This window comes from Carassius auratus, chromosome 5, assembly GCF_003368295.1.
Source record: "Carassius auratus strain Wakin chromosome 5, ASM336829v1, whole genome shotgun sequence".
NCBI lineage: Eukaryota > Metazoa > Chordata > Actinopteri > Cypriniformes > Cyprinidae > Carassius > Carassius auratus.
Genome location: NC_039247.1, coordinates 21201226 through 21219493, shown reverse-complemented (window position 1 = coordinate 21219493; position 18268 = coordinate 21201226). Strand labels below are relative to the sequence as shown.

General features: G+C 37.2%; 1 protein-coding gene and 1 long non-coding RNA gene across 2 annotated transcripts; one reads left to right on the top strand and one right to left on the bottom strand.

Annotated features, from left to right (window-relative positions):
- Nucleotides 1-790: 790 nt before the first annotated feature.
- On the bottom strand, nucleotides 791-8429 carry LOC113080924 (uncharacterized). Its single transcript, XR_003282047.1, has 3 exons — nucleotides 5610-8429; nucleotides 1619-1691; nucleotides 791-1448 (listed from the first exon to the last, which is right to left on the bottom strand). It is a non-coding gene; the product is annotated as an uncharacterized LOC113080924 (long non-coding RNA).
- Nucleotides 4666-18034, top strand: LOC113080915 (lysosome membrane protein 2-like). Its single transcript, XM_026252976.1, has 13 exons — nucleotides 4666-5107; nucleotides 8438-8598; nucleotides 9531-9678; nucleotides 9805-9999; nucleotides 10498-10589; nucleotides 11080-11199; nucleotides 11276-11454; nucleotides 13065-13183; nucleotides 13532-13605; nucleotides 13700-13751; nucleotides 13836-13988; nucleotides 14508-14555; nucleotides 14883-18034. Exons 1-13 carry the CDS (start codon nucleotides 4985-4987, stop codon nucleotides 15012-15014), a joined length of 1596 nt encoding a protein of 531 aa, XP_026108761.1. The 5' UTR covers nucleotides 4666-4984; the 3' UTR covers nucleotides 15015-18034.
- Nucleotides 18035-18268: the final 234 nt, after the last annotated feature.

The window sequence follows — 18268 nt, the reverse complement described above, 5'->3', positions numbered from 1 at the left end:
CAAAGAAATCTTTTATTAAAGTGATTTTAGATAAAGTTTAGTTATAGTCAGCATGCCAAAACCTACTGACTTACAAAAGGAAACTTTGATTCAGCTTTTGCAAGACAATCACGATTTTGTGATGTATTTGTTATTCTTTCTTTTCTACTTCAATCTGTGGTCATTTTGAAACATGTAGAAAATGTAGAAACAACACTAAACAAATAAATAAGTAATGTTTTCCTAACACTCTCAAACCCTTCCTTTTCCTGCACTCAACAGGATGCAACTGAAAGCAGTTTGCGTCATTGACACACACGACATGTACAGGAGTCTTCAGACAGGCAAGGATGAGCATGAATACATGAAAATAGATTTAAAATACAAAATACTGTATGGAAAAATTAATTTAAATACAAATACAGTGTTTTGTATTTTGAAAATACTATAATTGCATGTGAAATTGGCCATCCAGTGTAGGCATCCCTGTAAACTGAAATCTATCTGGACCTGAAAACAACCGAACATTTAGATGTGTACTACTGCTTAGAAACTTGAATCTTCATTTTACATATACCTCTTCCCTTCCCTGCCCTGTAGGAAACACAAAACTTTTTTGATTTATTTCATGTAAAGTTTATTTTGTTGTATATATAGTTTATTCAAATTAGAAAGTTTATGTAAAATGTAAATATTAAAATTAGAATTCGTTTAAATAGCATTTAACACTATTTGTTCAGTTTTTTTTTTTATATATAAAACCAAAAGTTAAAAAAATAAAGAAACAAACAAAAACAAACAACAACATGTACATAAGTATTCACAGCCTTTGCTCAATACTTTGTTGAAGCACTTTTAGCACCAAATTAGAGCCTCATGTCTTTTTGAGTATGATGCTATAAGCTTGGCACACCTTGGGCAATTTCTCCCATTCTTCTTTGCGGGACATCTCAAGGGTCATCAGGTGGGATGGGGATCGTTAGTGCACAGCTATTTTCAGATCTCTCCAGAGATGTTCAATTGGGTTCAAGTCTGGGCTCTGGCTCGGCCACTCAAGGACATTCACAGAGTCGCCTGTAGCCACTCCTTTGTTATCTTGGCTATGTGCTTAGAGTCATTGTCCTGTTGGAAGATGAACCTTCACCCCAGTCTGAGGTCGTGAGTGCTCTGTAGCAGGTTTTTATCAAGGATGTCTCTGTACATTGCTGCATTTTTATCTTTCCCTCGATCATGACCAGTCTCCCACTCCCTGCCGCTGAAAAACATCCCCACAGCATGACACTGCCACCACCATATTTCACTGTAGTGTAGGTTTGGGTCTGACTACTCTACCGTTCAGGCCTGATTGGTGGAGTGCTGCAGAAATGGTTGTTCTTGGAATGTTCTCCTCTCTCCACAGAGAAACGCTGGAGTGACCATCAGGTTCTTGGTCATGTTCCTGACTGAGGCCCTTCTCCCATTGACCTCCCCTGAAAAAATAACAACCGACTGACTATCAAAACTGATTGGCTAATGCAGTAGTTTTATTGTTTCATGTTAACTGAAGGCAAATCTGAATGATGCGCTATTTTAACTTTAATCAACAAGTATACTTGACCATGACATCCACACCTTCTCTTATTTCAGAAAAGACACTCACCCAATGCTGAATGGATCTGTACAGCTGCAGCTCACATGATGAGTGTTGGGGTTGGGGTTGGAGGATGTCTGTACTGGTGACACACAAAATCAGCACTCTGATTAAGACATTGACTGGCACAAATATTTTATGTATTTTGAAAATACAAAAAAAAAAAAAAAAAAAAAAACTCATTACTTTCCCCCAAAGGCTTTAAAATTACAAAATTATATTTTGTATTTCAGATATGTATTTTAAACACATATATCTGAATACAGCATTCCTGCAGACAGGCACGTAAAAAAATGCTTCTTTAGTTGATAAAAAATAAAAATAAATAAATAAATTGCACTTTTTATTTTAAAATTGAGTAAAAACCCAAATAAAATTAAAAAATTTTTAAATATAAAATAATATAATATATTAAATTAATATATAAAATCGCACGAGATAAAAATTCACAATTACCTTATTTTTTTATTCTGTGATGTAAAAAAAAAAGCTGTGTTGGAACTTTTAATTTATTTTTTATTCTGTATCAGAAATTGTTTTCCATATATATATATATATATATATATATATATATATATATATTAGCATAAATATTATAGTTTAATAAATACATTTCTTGCATTTGAATGATCATTGTGGATAATAAGAAACTGAATTAACTGATTACATATGTTTCGGCATAGTCCATTGAAAAGATTGCTGAAACTAAATCTACATTTGCTATAATGCATTAGTGCTGTCAAACTTTTAATTGCAGTTAATCACACCCAAAATAAAAAAGGATGTTTACATAATAGGCCTATATGTAAGTGTGCTGTGTGTATTTATTATGTATATATTAATACACACACAAACATGTATTTCAGAAAAATAGGTTATGTTTATTTAATAAATATATGTATTTTTAATAGAAATTATATGAGTATAAATATAGACATGTAAATACATGTAAATATTTTCAAAATATGTACTGTATTTGTGTGTATTCATATATACGTAATACATATAAACAGTACACACACATATATTACATATATAAAAACTTTTATTTTGTATACGATTAATCATGATTAATCATTTGACAGGACTAGAAGAGATATAGTCTTGTTAAAGCAAGGATTCTCCTCTACCTTCTGGTGCTTATAAAGGTTTGTTTTCACTTCTCTTATTTTCACAGATGGTTTCTGGCCTGAGCATCCTTAACTCCACAAGAGAGCTTTGATAAAAGTCACATTAACTCACTTGAAGTAAAGGCAAGTTTTTCATCAGGTTTGACATCTTACAGCTGACTTTGTCTTTTAACAGTAAATTCACAACAGTTCAAGAGTAAGTACAATTAAAGTAAAGCCATAAAGTTTATGATTTTACTATATCACAGGCCGATGGTTTTATTTGTCAAACACAGGACATTCAATAAATTAATCTTTCTGAGAACTGCATTCATTGACTGGTTAACCAGTGAGGGTATTTATTTTTTATTTTTTTTTAATCGGAATTCTGTTACATTTGTAAAAGAGAGCTTAACTTAACCCTGGTTGATGCAGGCATTTTGATAGGCTAGAGGAGGGTTATTCTTAAGAATTCAATTTCTTTATAGACTTTATGGTTTCAAGAAGAATCTTTAACATTCATAACATTCATGGAACCTTTCCATTGTACAAATACGAAAAATTCATATATCTAAATGTTCTTCACACTAAGACCATACTTTTAAGAGCTGGCTTTATATATATATATATATATATATATATATATATATATATATATATATATGTATATCCCTGCAAATACTATGTCAATTGTCTTACAACTCTGGCATCGACTCACCATGTTTAGAACATGGCAGTCTTGCGTAAGAAAGCCAATGTATGTTTATATCTGTTACATGTTATAATAAAGTAGTTGTCTCTGAGTTATTTTCCAGTCCTTTTAATGGTTATAATGGGTAATTCAGTTTCCCCTAGTTTTCTTCAAGTCTTTAATTATTCCAGTGATGCAATCAGCAACTTTGGAAACTACACCCATTTCCAGTGAATTACACTGACACTGACTCATAAAGTGACAGTAAGCCCTATAAGAAAATCCAAATAAGCTTATTTGGCTTTGTTATATAAAATCAACAACAGAAATTTTTTTTAAATGCATACTAAACATGGCCAAACCTTTGGGGTTATGATTTAGGGTAGCCTATAGGTAAAATATTACCAGCTTGATCACCAAATCATAACTAATCATCGTAGTGCCAAAAGGATCCACAATTCTTACAAGGAGCTTTATTTTCTGTGGTAGTGAAAATCAAACTCATGCGCTGGATTAGACCAGCAGATTTCCAGCGTGCTTCAGTGCTGCAGGCGCCCTTTAAATAAACTCCGCCCCGAAATCGGTCGATCAAATTCGACATCACACTCCGGAGCCCTCAGCCAATCACGTTCGTCCGGGGGTGGTCTTAGAACGGTGGTCCGGGAAGACGTCATCCAATAGAATCGCGAGCTTCTCGGACAAAAAGGATGCGACCGTCATCGCTAACCGCGCGAGCCGCCCATTATTCATGTTCATTCACACGAGATTTAAGGAGACACGACAGTAGATAGCGGACCTAACGGTCTCGCCTCTGATGTCTCTTAAAAACACAAAAAAACGCCCCGCTGAGTTGTACCGTCTCTTCCAGTGGCTTCGTCAGCGCAGTTTTATTGTTTGTGAGACAAGTTTATACATTTTAACCGCACATATAACCCCCCCCCCCCCCCCCAAAAAAAAACTTAATGTACTATATTAATACATTAAATGCACTGCTAGAGTGTTTAGGATTAGGCCAGATACGAAGTTGTACAGCTTTACATCGAAACGTGAATTATATCTGACGTTCTGCAGTTTAGCTGTTAGCATAACACTTATTTGTTTGTTTGTTTTTCTCAGCCTGTAACGTTAGGTTGCTAAGCAGCATATTTATTTTGTCGCTCTGACATGCAGCACATAAATCCGTTTTGAAAACCCCTTTAATTTGTGACCTCAGCTCAGAGGGAGGGGTTACACGCCCCTCTGTCTAAAAACGGTTTCTCTTGCTTGGCTGTCTTATTTGAACTATTGAGGGAGGAGGAGAAGACACCCGGTCCTCTGCGTTTAGAGCCGATAGTCTCTTATCTCCGCATCCGAGAAACACTCCCGTTAATCGCGCATCACCGGGATCGTGTGTCGGACCTCCGAAGATAGACAGAAGGGGGGAAAAGACTCTGGCTTTGAGACTATCCGAAAAACGGAAAGATAACGGGAGTTTCTCGAGTAGAAGTTCGGAGCAAGAGAAAAACAGATAGAAAGATAGAACAGTATTATTATCCCCCCTTCAAACCATCCAGTTTGAAAGATTAAAAAACAAAAATGACTAGAAGATCTTGTGCCATTTACGCCACCGGAATCGTGTGCGCTCATTTGCTCATTTTGGGAATCGCCCTTCTGGTGGCTCAAGTCTTCCAAACAATGATTCAAGAACGGATAAAAAAGGTAAGTCTTTCATAAAGTGTTTAATGCCACGAAAATCGCGCGTTCTGTTAAAACCCGGCTTTTAAAGTGATTCCGGGCTGCTGCTGTTGTCCTACACGAGGCTTCTGTGTTGAGCATCACGCGGAGTTACTAAGGTCACTTGTAATGTAAGCATTGCGAAATCATACAACAAACGAGTCTAATAATGTCATATCAATCTCTGGACTGGTTCTGTTCGCGGAAGGCAAGTTCATGTTCTTCCTCTCGGTCAGATTCAGACTACACCATTTCATGTTATGGACACTCAAAACATGTCATTTGGCGATTTAATGCCCTCTCCAGGTGGTCATGATGTTAAATCACCGTGATGTAATAAACGTGTTTTTGTTAGTAATCCTGATGATTAAAGTTAGCTGTATGTGACTGCAAAACCTATCATCATATTGCGGAAAAGACCTTTCCCCCCGTCGCTCTCTCTCTCTCTCTCTCTCTCTCTCTCTCTCTCTCTCTCTCTCTCTCTCACCTCAGCAGAGTTGTTGTCTGTGTGTATGAATGAAATGCTTCCGTTGCACGATGCCGGAGGAGTGCATCCCTCTTGTTTAATGTAATGTAACGGGGAAGGTTGTTGATTCGCATCGCATGTTAAATGCAGGGGCTGTGGTGTTGTGGTGTTGTGGTGTGAGCTGTATGTGTGGCTGTGGGGGAGGGTCTCCGTCGCTTCTCCTTGGAAATCTGACCTCCACCCTCAGTATTTTTAACCAAGTGTAGTATTCAGTGTTCGGTGTAAGGTATTCCTTTAACCTGGGATACATCGGTGGGTGTTAACATCGCTGGAAATGTTTAGCCCTGTATTGACAGTTGATCCAGAGCCTTATAACTGACCTTCACGATAAACTATTTCACCTTTAATATTCAGCAAGTCATATCTGGCACTCAAACATCTCACATGTTCTTTAGACAAAAGCCCTTTTTCAAGCCCTCGGGTGATCTGTGTGTGTTTTTGAGTTGGGCGTGGAGTGGGTGGCATGTTTCAGGAGCTCCTATATACATGTGAAGCAGTATGTAGCTCTGAGGCAGTTTTTCTTAAGAGCGTTTCATCTCTTTTGACAGGTGAAACTTCCCTTTAGCTCAGGTTAAAATACAGGCTTTGACATAATGTATTCATTCCTTGCTGTGAAATAATGTTTGCACTTAATTCATTCAAATCTGCCTTTCTGCAGTGTAAGGACTTTGGTACAACATGGTCAGTTATGTAAATAAAGAAAACCTTTCCAGTTGCTCCTACCATCATAAGCAGAAGACCGGATCTGGTATCTGCTTTATTGGCATTTTGTAATGTTAACTACTTCCCCGTAAAGGACAAATGATCTCACTGTATAAATACAAACATTTAATGTTTTTCTTACCTTGGCAGGAGTTGCTGGATCAAGGCTTTGACCATTTTGACTAGTTTGATGTCCACTGGGACCTTCAAAGATCTCTCTTCTCAAGGTTGCTGAACACAGCAGTTGTGTTTGGAGGTTGCTGCAGTAGTTTGTTTTCTGTAATTATTTTTTAAATAATTCATACTAATATTCAAACTGGATTCCAAAGAATAGTTGTAAGAAAATCTGTAAAGAATGTACTGTAGTCATGTACACTACCATTCAAAAGTTTATGGTCAGTCAGATTTATTTTACATTATGACAAAAGATTGCTCTTTCAGACAAATTTTCTTTCTATTCATCAAAGAGGTTTGAAAAACATGACTTCCACAAAAATATCAAGCAGCATATAATTTTTCAATATAGATAATAAGAATCAGCATAAAATAATGAGTTGTGAAGGATCATGTGACACTGAAGACTGGAGGAATGTCTGCTGAATTTAGTTTTGTCCTCACATCACAGTTTTTAAAATATTATTTCACAATATTACTGTATAGCCTGTTTGGTTTAATAAATATAACTTTGAAGAGCATTAGAGACTTAAACATTAAAAAAAATCTTATCGACTCCAACTTGGCGTACTTGGTAAGGTGTGGGCTGGTGGTTTCAGCCAGTGGAACTTGAGCTGGTGTCTATAAGCTAAAATACATAGCTTTTTTTAAGAACAAAATCATTCATTTTCAACCAGATATAATTAACAACTTAAAATTAAGCAGAAATGAAAGAAAAATGCCCTGACTTACCTCCTGAGAAAGATTAGAAAAGAGAGTCAGTGTGTGACGCAACATAATCTTACTTTAAAGAAAAGCTTTATTCTGATTTCGCTACGCATGATTGAACGAGTTGAATAGCTGCACATTTTTTTTACTGGTACTTTACTTTGTAGTAAAGCTCAGGGTTACTCCTAATGACAGAGAACCCATTCAGAGCTTACATGTGAAAAGATAAAAAGAAAAAAGACTGGTTTACTCTTAAATTATATGACCTGTTTGAACAAAGACATTTTTTTTTGGGGGGGGGGGGGGGGGTCATAAATTAATGTGTCGTTTGTCATGAATCGACTGGTTTCAGATCATAACGCAGATCACATGTAATAATGACTGATTTTAAAACAAACAAAACTACTATTTCAACACAAGGCACTTCTTTAACCATCTGTTCAGTGATTCTAGGAAATCACTTTCCTGAAAGCACCTTTCAGATGCCGTAGGTCCAGTGTAGATCGGGGATGTCTGTTGTTTTGAAGCCGCTGTTCTGCTACACTGCTGAAGTCATGGCTTTTGATGTCAGATAGTGTTATCTGCATTCTGCAGTGAGACCTTCTGGTTGTTATGAGTTTGTCACGAGTCACCCTTTGGAGACTCGTTTTGTCTATTACAACACAATTTTGTGCTGTCACATAGCCATTAATGACGTTATTCTGAAAGTAGTTTGTCATTTCAAAATGAACCTGAAATGTTCATGTTCCTCTTTCTGAGTTCAGATCACGACAGTCAAGAAGTGAGAAGTGTGACTGCTGAAACTGGTTTCTGATGGAAAATTCAAAGCAGAGAAATGTGTTTGTGCTGCTCTCGTGTGTCATGGATGGCTGATATTGATGTTTTTCTTCCTCTTTTATAACTCTGAATCAGCTTGTACTGTCTGCTGAGGTTTTTCCTCTTTTTTTCCCCTCATCCCAGCGCTCGCTTTACTTCATGTCTGCAGTATTTCTGTCATAGCAGGTCATTGACACTTCACCTAAATCTTTTTCTTTAGTCAGCATTCAGCTTTTGTGTTCTTTCTTCCCTAAATTATATTGAAACTCAGCTTAAACACTGAGTTTAGCCTTTTTAAACAGACAGCATTTCCTGGTCTTTTGGTTAATAATTTAAATTATTATTATTATCTCTCTCTTGACCGCTGACTCTGACTGTTTCATTCACAGGAGATCACACTGGCTGAGAACAGTAGAGTACTGGACGGCTGGATAAATCCACCACCACCTGTTTACATGCAGTATTTCTTCTTCAATGTTTCCAATCCAGATGAGTTTTTGGCTGGAAAGGAAAAGCCCAAAGTCACTCAAATAGGACCATATACCTACAGGTGATTTACCAGTCTTTAAATATATAAAAAATGCAGATATTCATGTTCATTTTCAGGCTTATGGGACACTTGAAGTGTTTCGTTTTCTAAACGATAATGTCTGATGTCAGCGGCACTCAAGTCTAGAAATGACTCATTCTGTTCGTATAAAACAGGAAACTTTTACCTACCTGCTTCAAACTAAATGTCAAATATTTGTTAAAATTATATTTTTTGCAAACTAAGTGTTTTTTACATTACATTTACATGCATGAAAAAAAAACTAATCTTTTACGTGAGCATCTAAGTGCCTCCTCATAATAATAATAATTAAAAAAAAAAATGATATACCTTCACGTTTTCTGTTCTCTTATCATTCTCCCGTCCTAGCTTTTTAGTATTTTAAACAATGACTGAAACCTTATATAACAGGCACTTCTAACGTTTATTGCCATGTTATGATAAATCGCCTGTTGTATTCCTCAACTGTAAGTGGCTTTGTATAAAAGTGTCTGGCAAATGAATATAAATGTAAAAAAAAAAAAAAAATTCAGTGACAGTAAAGACATGAGGAATGATAGAAAAGATTCCTATTTCAAAGAAATGCTTGCAGTGAAAGAATCCTGGAAACAAACTGTCATTGTGTCCACAAAAATATTAAGCAGCAAAACTCTTTTCTGCATTGAAGATAATAAGAAATGATGACTGAGCACCAATTGGGGATATTAGCATAATTTCTGAAGGATCATGTGACACCGAAGCCTGGAGTAATGGCTGCTGAAAATTTTACTTCGAGAAATGAATTACATTTTAATATATATATATTTTACAGTAGTAGTGTAATTTTACAGTTTTACTGTATTTTTGATCAAATATATGCAGGCTTGGTGAGCATAAGAGACAGTTGCCCATTTTCGTTGTAAATTAAATAAAATTCTTCTTTCTGTTATCAGGGAATATCGACCAAGGGAAAATGTCACTTTCCTAGAGAATGGGACGAAAATCTTTGCCACAAATCCCAAAAGCTTTGTGTTTCTCCGTGACATGTCAGTGGGAGATCCTGAGGTTGACCGTGTGACAACAGTTAACATTCCATTCATTGTAAGTGGGGTTTTGTCATTGGCACTGACAAATTTAGTCAGCCCAAATGCCCACAGCACTTGTTTAATTGATTTAACTGATCCAAATGCAAAGAATTTGCTCTGAATTCTTTCCCTCTTGTTTCAGGCCGTGATGAACGAGTTAAACTCCTACTCCTTCTTTCTGAGGTCGTTTGTGTCTATGTGGATGAGATCCTTGGGCATCGAGGTGTTTATGAATCGTACAGTTCATGAGGTCCTGTGGGGTTTCAAAGATCCACTGCTGTCCAAAATCCACACCATGAGTCCAGACGTGGATGAGCATTTCGGCCTTATGTACAATGTGAGAATCTGCCGTTTTGTCATATTCAGTGCTTAAGTCAGTCTAAATGGAGATTCTATGTGTTCTAAATGGGTCATATATCTGTGCAACCAACACAAAGTAGCACACACAACCTCTAAAGTACATATGTGATCAGAACAGGATAGGTCAGTGAGGTTATCATGACCCTGTCCGTCATAAACTGCAGATGTTGACCAGTGCATCAGGCTTGACACAGTGGCCTGGTTTACTCTAATGGGTTTTAGACTTTCTTCAGGGATTATATGTGTAGAAGATTTAGGACAGATATTAAATATCTGCAGTTTGTGCAATAGTAGGTGTAATGTCAGTGCCTCGAACCATTAATAAAAGACTTTGCATTAATATCATGGCCGTCAAACAACTTACTTTCCTACTTTCTGATGATTTCTAGACATCTTTACCCTTATGTGACTTTTCTTATTATTTTCTGCTCATGGTTATAACATTATATTAAATACAATTGATGTGCTGAAACAGAAAAATGGAACCCATGAGGGTGAATTCGTCTTCCACACTGGAGAGAAGAACTACATGGACTACGGCAAGATTGACACGTGGAATGGCATCAGGTACCTCAGTGCTTGCGTAATCCGCATTGCCTTACTGACATAGTGACAATTCTTTGGAAATTGGGCTAAACACAGCATGCCTGCATTAGATGCTAGATAAGATGAGTCAATAGTATAAAGTCTAGGAACAAAGCTCCTGTGCTTCTCAGTTACCCCATATCCTGATTTAAATTGACCCATATCCCAATAAATACAACTACAAAACACTTTGCAGATATATATACAATGGGCCAAAAGTTTGGAATAATGGCAATTTTTTGTTGTTGTTGTTGCTGGAAATCATGATTTGTTTTTCAGGATCCTTTGTTGAATAGAATTCTCAAAAGAATAGCATTTATTTTAAAAAGAAATCTCTTATAAATATAAACCATTACAAATGTTTTCACAGTCACTTTTAGTCAATTTAATTGTGCTCATTTTCTCTCTCTCCTTTTCTATTCTAACCTGTGGCAGAAAGAATGGTCTCATCTTTTCATTTTCTCATTAACAGTCAGATGAACTGGTGGTCGTCTAACCAGAGCAACATGATCAATGGTACCGATGGCAGTGTCTTCCACACCTTCCTGTCCAGGAAAGAGCTCCTCTACATCTTTGCTGCTGATCTTTGCCGGTAAGCAACATGTTTTAACACTTACCATGTACTTGGTTACTTGTACATGGTTACTTATGTTCTTTATTACATGCAGATCCATTCATTTGGGTTACGTGGCTGACACAGAAGTGAAGGGCATCCCTGCCTTCCGCTTCGCCCCTCCTTCAGATGTGCTCGCGCCCCCGGATGAGAACCCCAGTAACGCCGGCTTCTGCGTGCCTGCTGGAGATTGTCTAGGAAAAGGAGTCCTCAAAGTCAGCGTCTGTCGGCAAGGTGAGCCTGTTCTGGGTCACACCACACCTTAGCTTCAGGGCCGTCGTGTTCGTTGGAGCAGGTTTTTACAGTGGGAAAGATGTGGGATGTTTTTTTTAATTACATAGGGAAAATAGAGTAACTTCTTAAATAAGGCAATTTGTTGTACAACGTAGAGTAATCTAAGTGTGCTAAAGGTTTTGGTGCCCTGAATAACTGGTCCAGACTGAGATTAAACCAACAGATCAAGCGTGTGCTTTCAGTATTGAATTTTAGGGTTTCCCATTACTGATAGGTGGCCTCGTAACCCGAGTTCAAGTTAAATCAGTGTGCTTTTGTTTGCTCACTCTTGGACTATGAAAGGGAAATCAGAGTTCAGCGCTTAATGAATAACGTTTAGTGCAGTTTTACGGCTCAAGCACTTGATTTGCTGTAGGTGTACTCAGACAGATTACTCTATCTCAGCCTCGATTGTTTCCGCCATAAACTAGCAGGCTTTTATTATTACTGAACAGAAGTAAACTCTCACTTTTATCATGTGAGGGCTCATGATAGGAAACAGCTGTCGAAGTTTGCACATACTTTGATTAGTCAGCATTCCTAGAAGGGTTCGAGACGGTTCATTAGCGGTTACATTTAAAGTGTTATTAAGGAATGGGGTACTGGATATAAATCAGAGATATGTTACATATTATTCTTAGGTAATGATTGTCTAAGCACTTAACAGTATTTTGTGTTCGTGATGGAAGTTCAGGTACTAGCTGTCTTGTTATTGAGTATGTGCTTTAAAAAGAGGATGTTTTAATTTTCTGTTAGTGTGCATAAAAACCCCCAAAAGTCCCAGAAAATGCCTCATTGTCATTATTTTATAGAATGGAAAATGTCAAGAAACATAAGAAGTCAAATCGGAAAACTGCAAATTTGCAGTCTGAACAGTCCCCTGCTCCAGTGATGCTTTTTTTTTAACTTTTTTGATAATTTACATGTCTTAATGATTTACAAACATAAGCATTTGTATTTGGAGAAATATATTTACTTTACCGTTCAAAGGTTTGGGGTCAGTAAGATTTCGTTTTATTGAAATTAGTACATTCATTCAGCAAGAACACATTCAGTTGTTACAATGTTACAAAAGATTTCTATATTAATAAAATGTTGTTCTTTTAAACTTTCTATTCATTAATAATAATAATAAAAAATTTAAGAAAGCGTAAGGAATAGGGAATAATTTATACATTTTTAAACATATTTAAGTATAAAATATGCTATCATTTGCCATCATTTTTAAGTATATGAATTTATAGATGTCGTGGAGTTATGTTATAGCTAAATATTTGCTAACAAATTTGTTGTAAATTGAACATATAAATCTTATTTTTCTGTCTTTTGTCACACATTTTTTTTGTGTGTGGCATGGCCAGGGAAAAATCTGAACTACTGGCTTAGTTGGACAAGCATAAAACATTTTTTTTAATGATCTTTATGACCAGACGTTAGAAATGCCGTAGCTGATAAATAAGTCGTAAAGAATTATTTCATATTCATAGAGCTTTCCTAGATGGGTGCACTGCATGTGAGTGTTAACTAATCTGAATTAAGGAACAGCAACTAATTCCCCCTTCATTATACAGGTGCACCCATTGTTGTGTCATTCCCTCATTTCTACCAAGCTGATAAGAAGTACATCAGTGCCATTGATGGAATGAATCCAAACGAGGAAGACCATGAAACGTATCTCGACATCAACCCGGTAAGCAGTGCAGAATTTTTTTGATTTTCACAGCGACAGCACTGATCTGTTAGTGCTCTTGTGGTTTATAATCTGAAAGTTTTACACGCCCGTACTTACCATAACAGGAAAAAATAAGGTGATTCACTCTGGTAACAACAAAAAGTGAATGTGAATGTGAAACCAAACCTACTTAACTCTACCTAAAGTCCCAGCGATTGTTTCTGTAGCATGTCGTGACGGAAAATATACTCATTTAGTTGCTGTTTGATGGATGGTTTCGGGTGGAACAGATCATAGAGACTGTGTAATGTGGTGAACATTGGTTGACTTTGAATAGTGAATTAACCCTTTGGCTCTCTTCTGCAGACCACGGGGGTTCCCATTCGTGCCTGTAAGAGAGCTCAGCTCAATGTCATACTGAAGAGAGTCCCTGGCTTTCCGTGAGTAAAATTGCCCTCACGAAAACTATTAAAGAATTTTCTGGAATGGGAAAAAAAAGGCTAATGAGACTTTTTTCCATTTTTTCCTTTTCAGCAAAACAAAAAACCTGAATGAGACAATTTTCCCCATCATGTATGTCAACGAGGTGAGCTTTCATGTCATCCTTGCTTCCTTCAGAAAATACATTTTTCTCTTCAGAGAGGTCATTTGTTTTCTGCTGAATTTTCAGACCGCAACTATCGACGATGATTCTGCAGCCCAGATGAGGACGCTCCTGCTGATTGTAACAATGGTGTCCAACTTCCCAGTCATCATTGTGGGACTGGGGGTCATTTTACTTGTGGTCCTGATCTTCCTCGTCTGCAGGAACCGCCAGAGAAAGGTAAATACAATTTACGACCTCATCAGCTTATATATTGCTTAATTAAAGAGTAGAAATGTCGTTTGTAGCTCAACGATACCTTTCCATGGGATGATATTAATGGAGTAACAGTTAATATTTTCTAGAAATGCCGGTCTGGAAAAGCCTTTAATATCCCATCAAACCTTACACACCCTAGACTAAAGTCAGTTAAATGAGTCACTCACCTTGACGGCTCTAACCCTAGCTTTAATACCCGTGCATGCACCTGCATGAGGGAATGCATGTGCTCTAGTGAATGTATTACTTTATATAATGTGTTCAGTTTTTTTTTTTTGGGGTTATACAGTATTTATCAGTTGGGTTGGTCAACCATTGTTATGGTTCAGTGGGAAAGACTTTGGTTTTTCCCATTTATATACTAATGTTCAAAAGTTCCTTTATAGAATTTATGACTTGAGATCTATCATTGTTGCACAATGCTGTTATGCTTTCATTTCCAGTAACATTTTTCCTCCCCTTTTTTTTGTTCCAATTCAGAATGAAGTAAAACGCATTGATTTTACTGAAGCTTTTCATTCTTTTGCTGTAAGTCTTCATTTTCCCTTATACACACATTTTGATTTAATTTTGTTCAAATTTGCTTGTTGTATCATTGTATTTGGTTATTTTGAGCATTATGAGTGACCATTTAAGTTTTGTCTGAATACCTTGTTTGTTGTTTTTAAATAACTTCTATTTCTGCAAGTCATCTTCATTGCTTTTCCTGCATGATGATTGTAATGAACATCTGCAGTCTCTCACAGCATTAGAGTAGATGTTTAGCTACATAGTCCATAGTGCTACGTGGTTTCATGTTGACATCCACATGTTTTTACCAATGCACACGCTAATGGTCCTGCATGTTCTGTACAGACGGCGAAAGACGAAACGGCTTACACTCAAGTGAGCAACCAAGCAGAGGATTCCCCAGAGAACCGGAACAATCAGCCGTTGAGGAACGGATCTTATATCGCCATGTCCCCAGTAGAGGGGCAAAAGTGTTGATGAAGAAGACTGGTGGAGTCTCACCTGAGGACATCACGGCGATCCTCCTCACCCTTTTTATATGTTAGTTTTCACTGTGCGATTCGTCTTCGGGGGCCAGGCCCCGCACGCTCACCACCGTTTGCCGAGGGTCACTTATTTGACTCGTGACTTCTTTCTTTCCTTGAGCATGGCCTTTTAAACTGCCATATCGTCAATCAAAACGTATATAAGCTCAAAGCACCCACTTCAGTTTCGAACAACCGTCTCTGGCTTTCCAGAGGCTTCTGTTGCCTAGTCCCGAGAGGCCTGAAACACACTATCTTGCCTTTTGAAAATACATATATGCATCGCATGCTAACAGAGTCCATAGTTCCTGAAGGGTCATAAACCCTTTCAGCATGAGAGAGCTTTAAAGGGTTAAAACCCTGTGCTTTTAAAGTGTTTCAGATCTCTTCCCACACTACTGTATACAGGTCTACACAGGCAGACCTTGAACTAACACGGCTCTTCATATGTCAAACCCTATGATAATGAATGGATATCGGTTTACCTCCTCTAAGAGTATTGGAGAGCTGAAATATCTAATATGCTAACAAAACACTGGGTCTTATCCAGAATGTGTGTGTGTGTGTGAGTGAGAGAGAGTTTGTGTGTGTAATTATATGTGTGTGTATCTCTGCAGGCATGTCAGTGCTTGCATGTTTTCGTCACACTGTGGTGAACTGCTCTGGTGGGTCACCGTCCACCGCTTGGCACGATGCAGTGTCGACAAGTGGAAACTAGTGACTTCAGCGGTTCTCTCCATTTCACAGTATTTTAGTCACATTTATTCTGACGCCAGAAACATTTCAGTAATGATGGCTGTTAAAAGAGTTCAGACAGTCTCCTTTAAAGCATCGTAGCTTTTAACACACATGTAGAACACTTACAAAGTGAGACTTGAATTTTTCTGCCTTACAAATACTTACGAACACAATGTGATTCTGCCGCATAGAAGTGGTGGGTTTATGGTGGAACTAGTCGAAATGTCAGACAGATATCAGCGAATCAGTGGCGACTACAGGGAACTACATCCCTCACTTTTCACAGCAAAACACATCTGTTCTGTAATCTCGAGAGCACAACTACAGTCTGCTGAGCCCACAGTCTAATCAAAGAGGAAGGGGGGTTAAAGGTCAAAAGTTTTTTGAGGGGTTATCGGTGAAGTTTGCACATTTTTTCTGTGCTCTAACCCTCAGTGGGCGAAAGAGACTCTAGCACTTGAATCACTGCTTGTGTCTATTGAAATTTATTAACCGTTTTGCTTTTTTTGGAGCCTTCTCTATTGCTAAAATATGAATCGAGGCCATATCTTAAATCAACTTGAACAGGATGTGGCAAAATATCACTAAAGACGAGTCGTCGCCTGCATCTCTGTTTGTCCAAATGAATCTGTCTGGTTATCAGTCTGAAGGTGCCAGAACCCGTGTGTGCAGTTACACTCGGTTGTTTTAAAGTCGTATGTTTCTGTAAATCATTCCTGTTTTGGTGACACTTGCTGGAATGATTGACGTTTGTTAACTTTTACTTGATGTAAACCATCTGTTACTTATTGCGTCCGCGTTTTTTCGTGGATTGCAGTGCACATTGTTGCATATTTGCCTGTGCCATGGAATTAGCTAATCTTGAAGATTTAGTGCAAGATTTAAACTGGAAACACTGTGTATTTGCAGTGTCTGTCTTATGCAGCTGTATGTGAACAAAACATTGAGGGAAAGGATTTCAAGCTTTAGTGTAATGAACTTCCAGTCCGTTACAGCGGCTCTTTGAGTTTGGTCATCAGTGCAAATAGTATATAAAGTACCTGCGCCTGAGCCATTACTATAGTTTCCTGATTCCTTATGGTGACTTTTGCCCCTATATGCTTAACCAAAGATTACATTGGTTTGGTAGATAACTGGTCCACACAGAGAGCTGTAGTGCCATCGATTTCCCATTTACCGGAGCATTAGAACCTCATTGCATACAGGGGCAAATAAAGAAAACAAACAATTGAAAAAGTCACGAAATATTTTCCAGAGCATACTATGTGAGTTTGTAATAATGTGATACAGCAAAGAACTTAAGATGTAAAGTGTTGCCACACGTGCAAAGAAACTCTCAGTATTATGTATTGACACAGCAATACAATATGTAAGAAGCAAATTTTATAATAAAGTAAAAAGGTTTTGTAATCAGACAGATAAATATTTATGTATTCATATGTTCAATGGTATGTACATTATCTGAATTTTTAAGGTATTTTCTTTGGTCTCGTTCATTTCTGTATTTTGTAATATTACAAGTGGGGTCATCACATTTTTTTCCCCTTAAGATTTATGAAGTAGAACCAAGTGAATATTGTCCTAAATTGGAGATGGAACAATGTATGTGGTTGTAAAAACTGTTAACTTTGATGGAGAAAGGCTTGTGTTGTATCTGTGGGATGTGAGCCTATCGTGTGTAATGATCTCCTGTTGTACAACTATCTCAAGCTTTCAACACACTGTTTGTCCAACTGGAATATCAAAGGGAAGGCTGAGTGTCTTCGAGTTCCACTGGGGAAGATTGCCAAAGTGCCATGTCGGGTACAAGGGAAATTTCCAATTGCAATCGAACCTTTTTTTTCTTAGATGAATGATGCCCTCCTTCAGGGATGAGCTTTTAGTGCCATATCATCCTTGTTTATTTCACTTGCTTTAGAAGCAACACGGTTAAGCAGTGTAGTCATTGTTATTTGTTTTATTTCCCCCCTCGGCCTTCATTTCAGGGCTGCTAAATGCCCTCACAACAACTTTTGAGGGTGGGCTTAAAAACACTGAACACTTCATGAAGTCCTTCTGAGATGCATTGTGGTTTTTGCTGCTGAGAATGACAATCCTTATGTCATATTAGGTGCAAATTCATTTCAAGTAAAATTCATGTTTAGTTTTGATAATTTACTCCGCACAAATCTTTCTACAATGCTTTTGTAAACATTTTTAGTGTTATTTGCAAAAAAAATAAAATGTTGAAATTTTGTCTGCTTTCCTGTCTGATTCATTTACAGAAAGAGGGACCTTAATAAATATACAAAAGTTGTATAAAAATATATATTATTTATATTATATATAAAAAATATATAATTTATTTGTTCAAAGTAAAAACTGTTATACTGTAAAATATTATACATGTGTGTGTATTAATTTCCATATACTGTATATATTTTCTGCAGACATTCTAGTCACACGATCCTCCAGAAATCATACTAATTG

What these genes read in the sequence shown, in the direction of transcription:
- LOC113080915 (XM_026252976.1), top strand. Translation starts at nt 4,985, where the DNA reads ATGACTAGAAGATCTTGTGCCATTTACGCCACCGGAATCGTGTGCGCT. An exon ending in TTCAAGAACGGATAAAAAAG is followed by an intron (nt 5,108 to 8,437) that starts GTAAGTCTTTCA and finishes TTTCATTCACAG; the next exon opens with GAGATCACACTGGCTGAGAA. An exon ending in GCAGGAACCGCCAGAGAAAG is followed by an intron (nt 13,989 to 14,507) that starts GTAAATACAATT and finishes GTTCCAATTCAG; the next exon opens with AATGAAGTAAAACGCATTGA.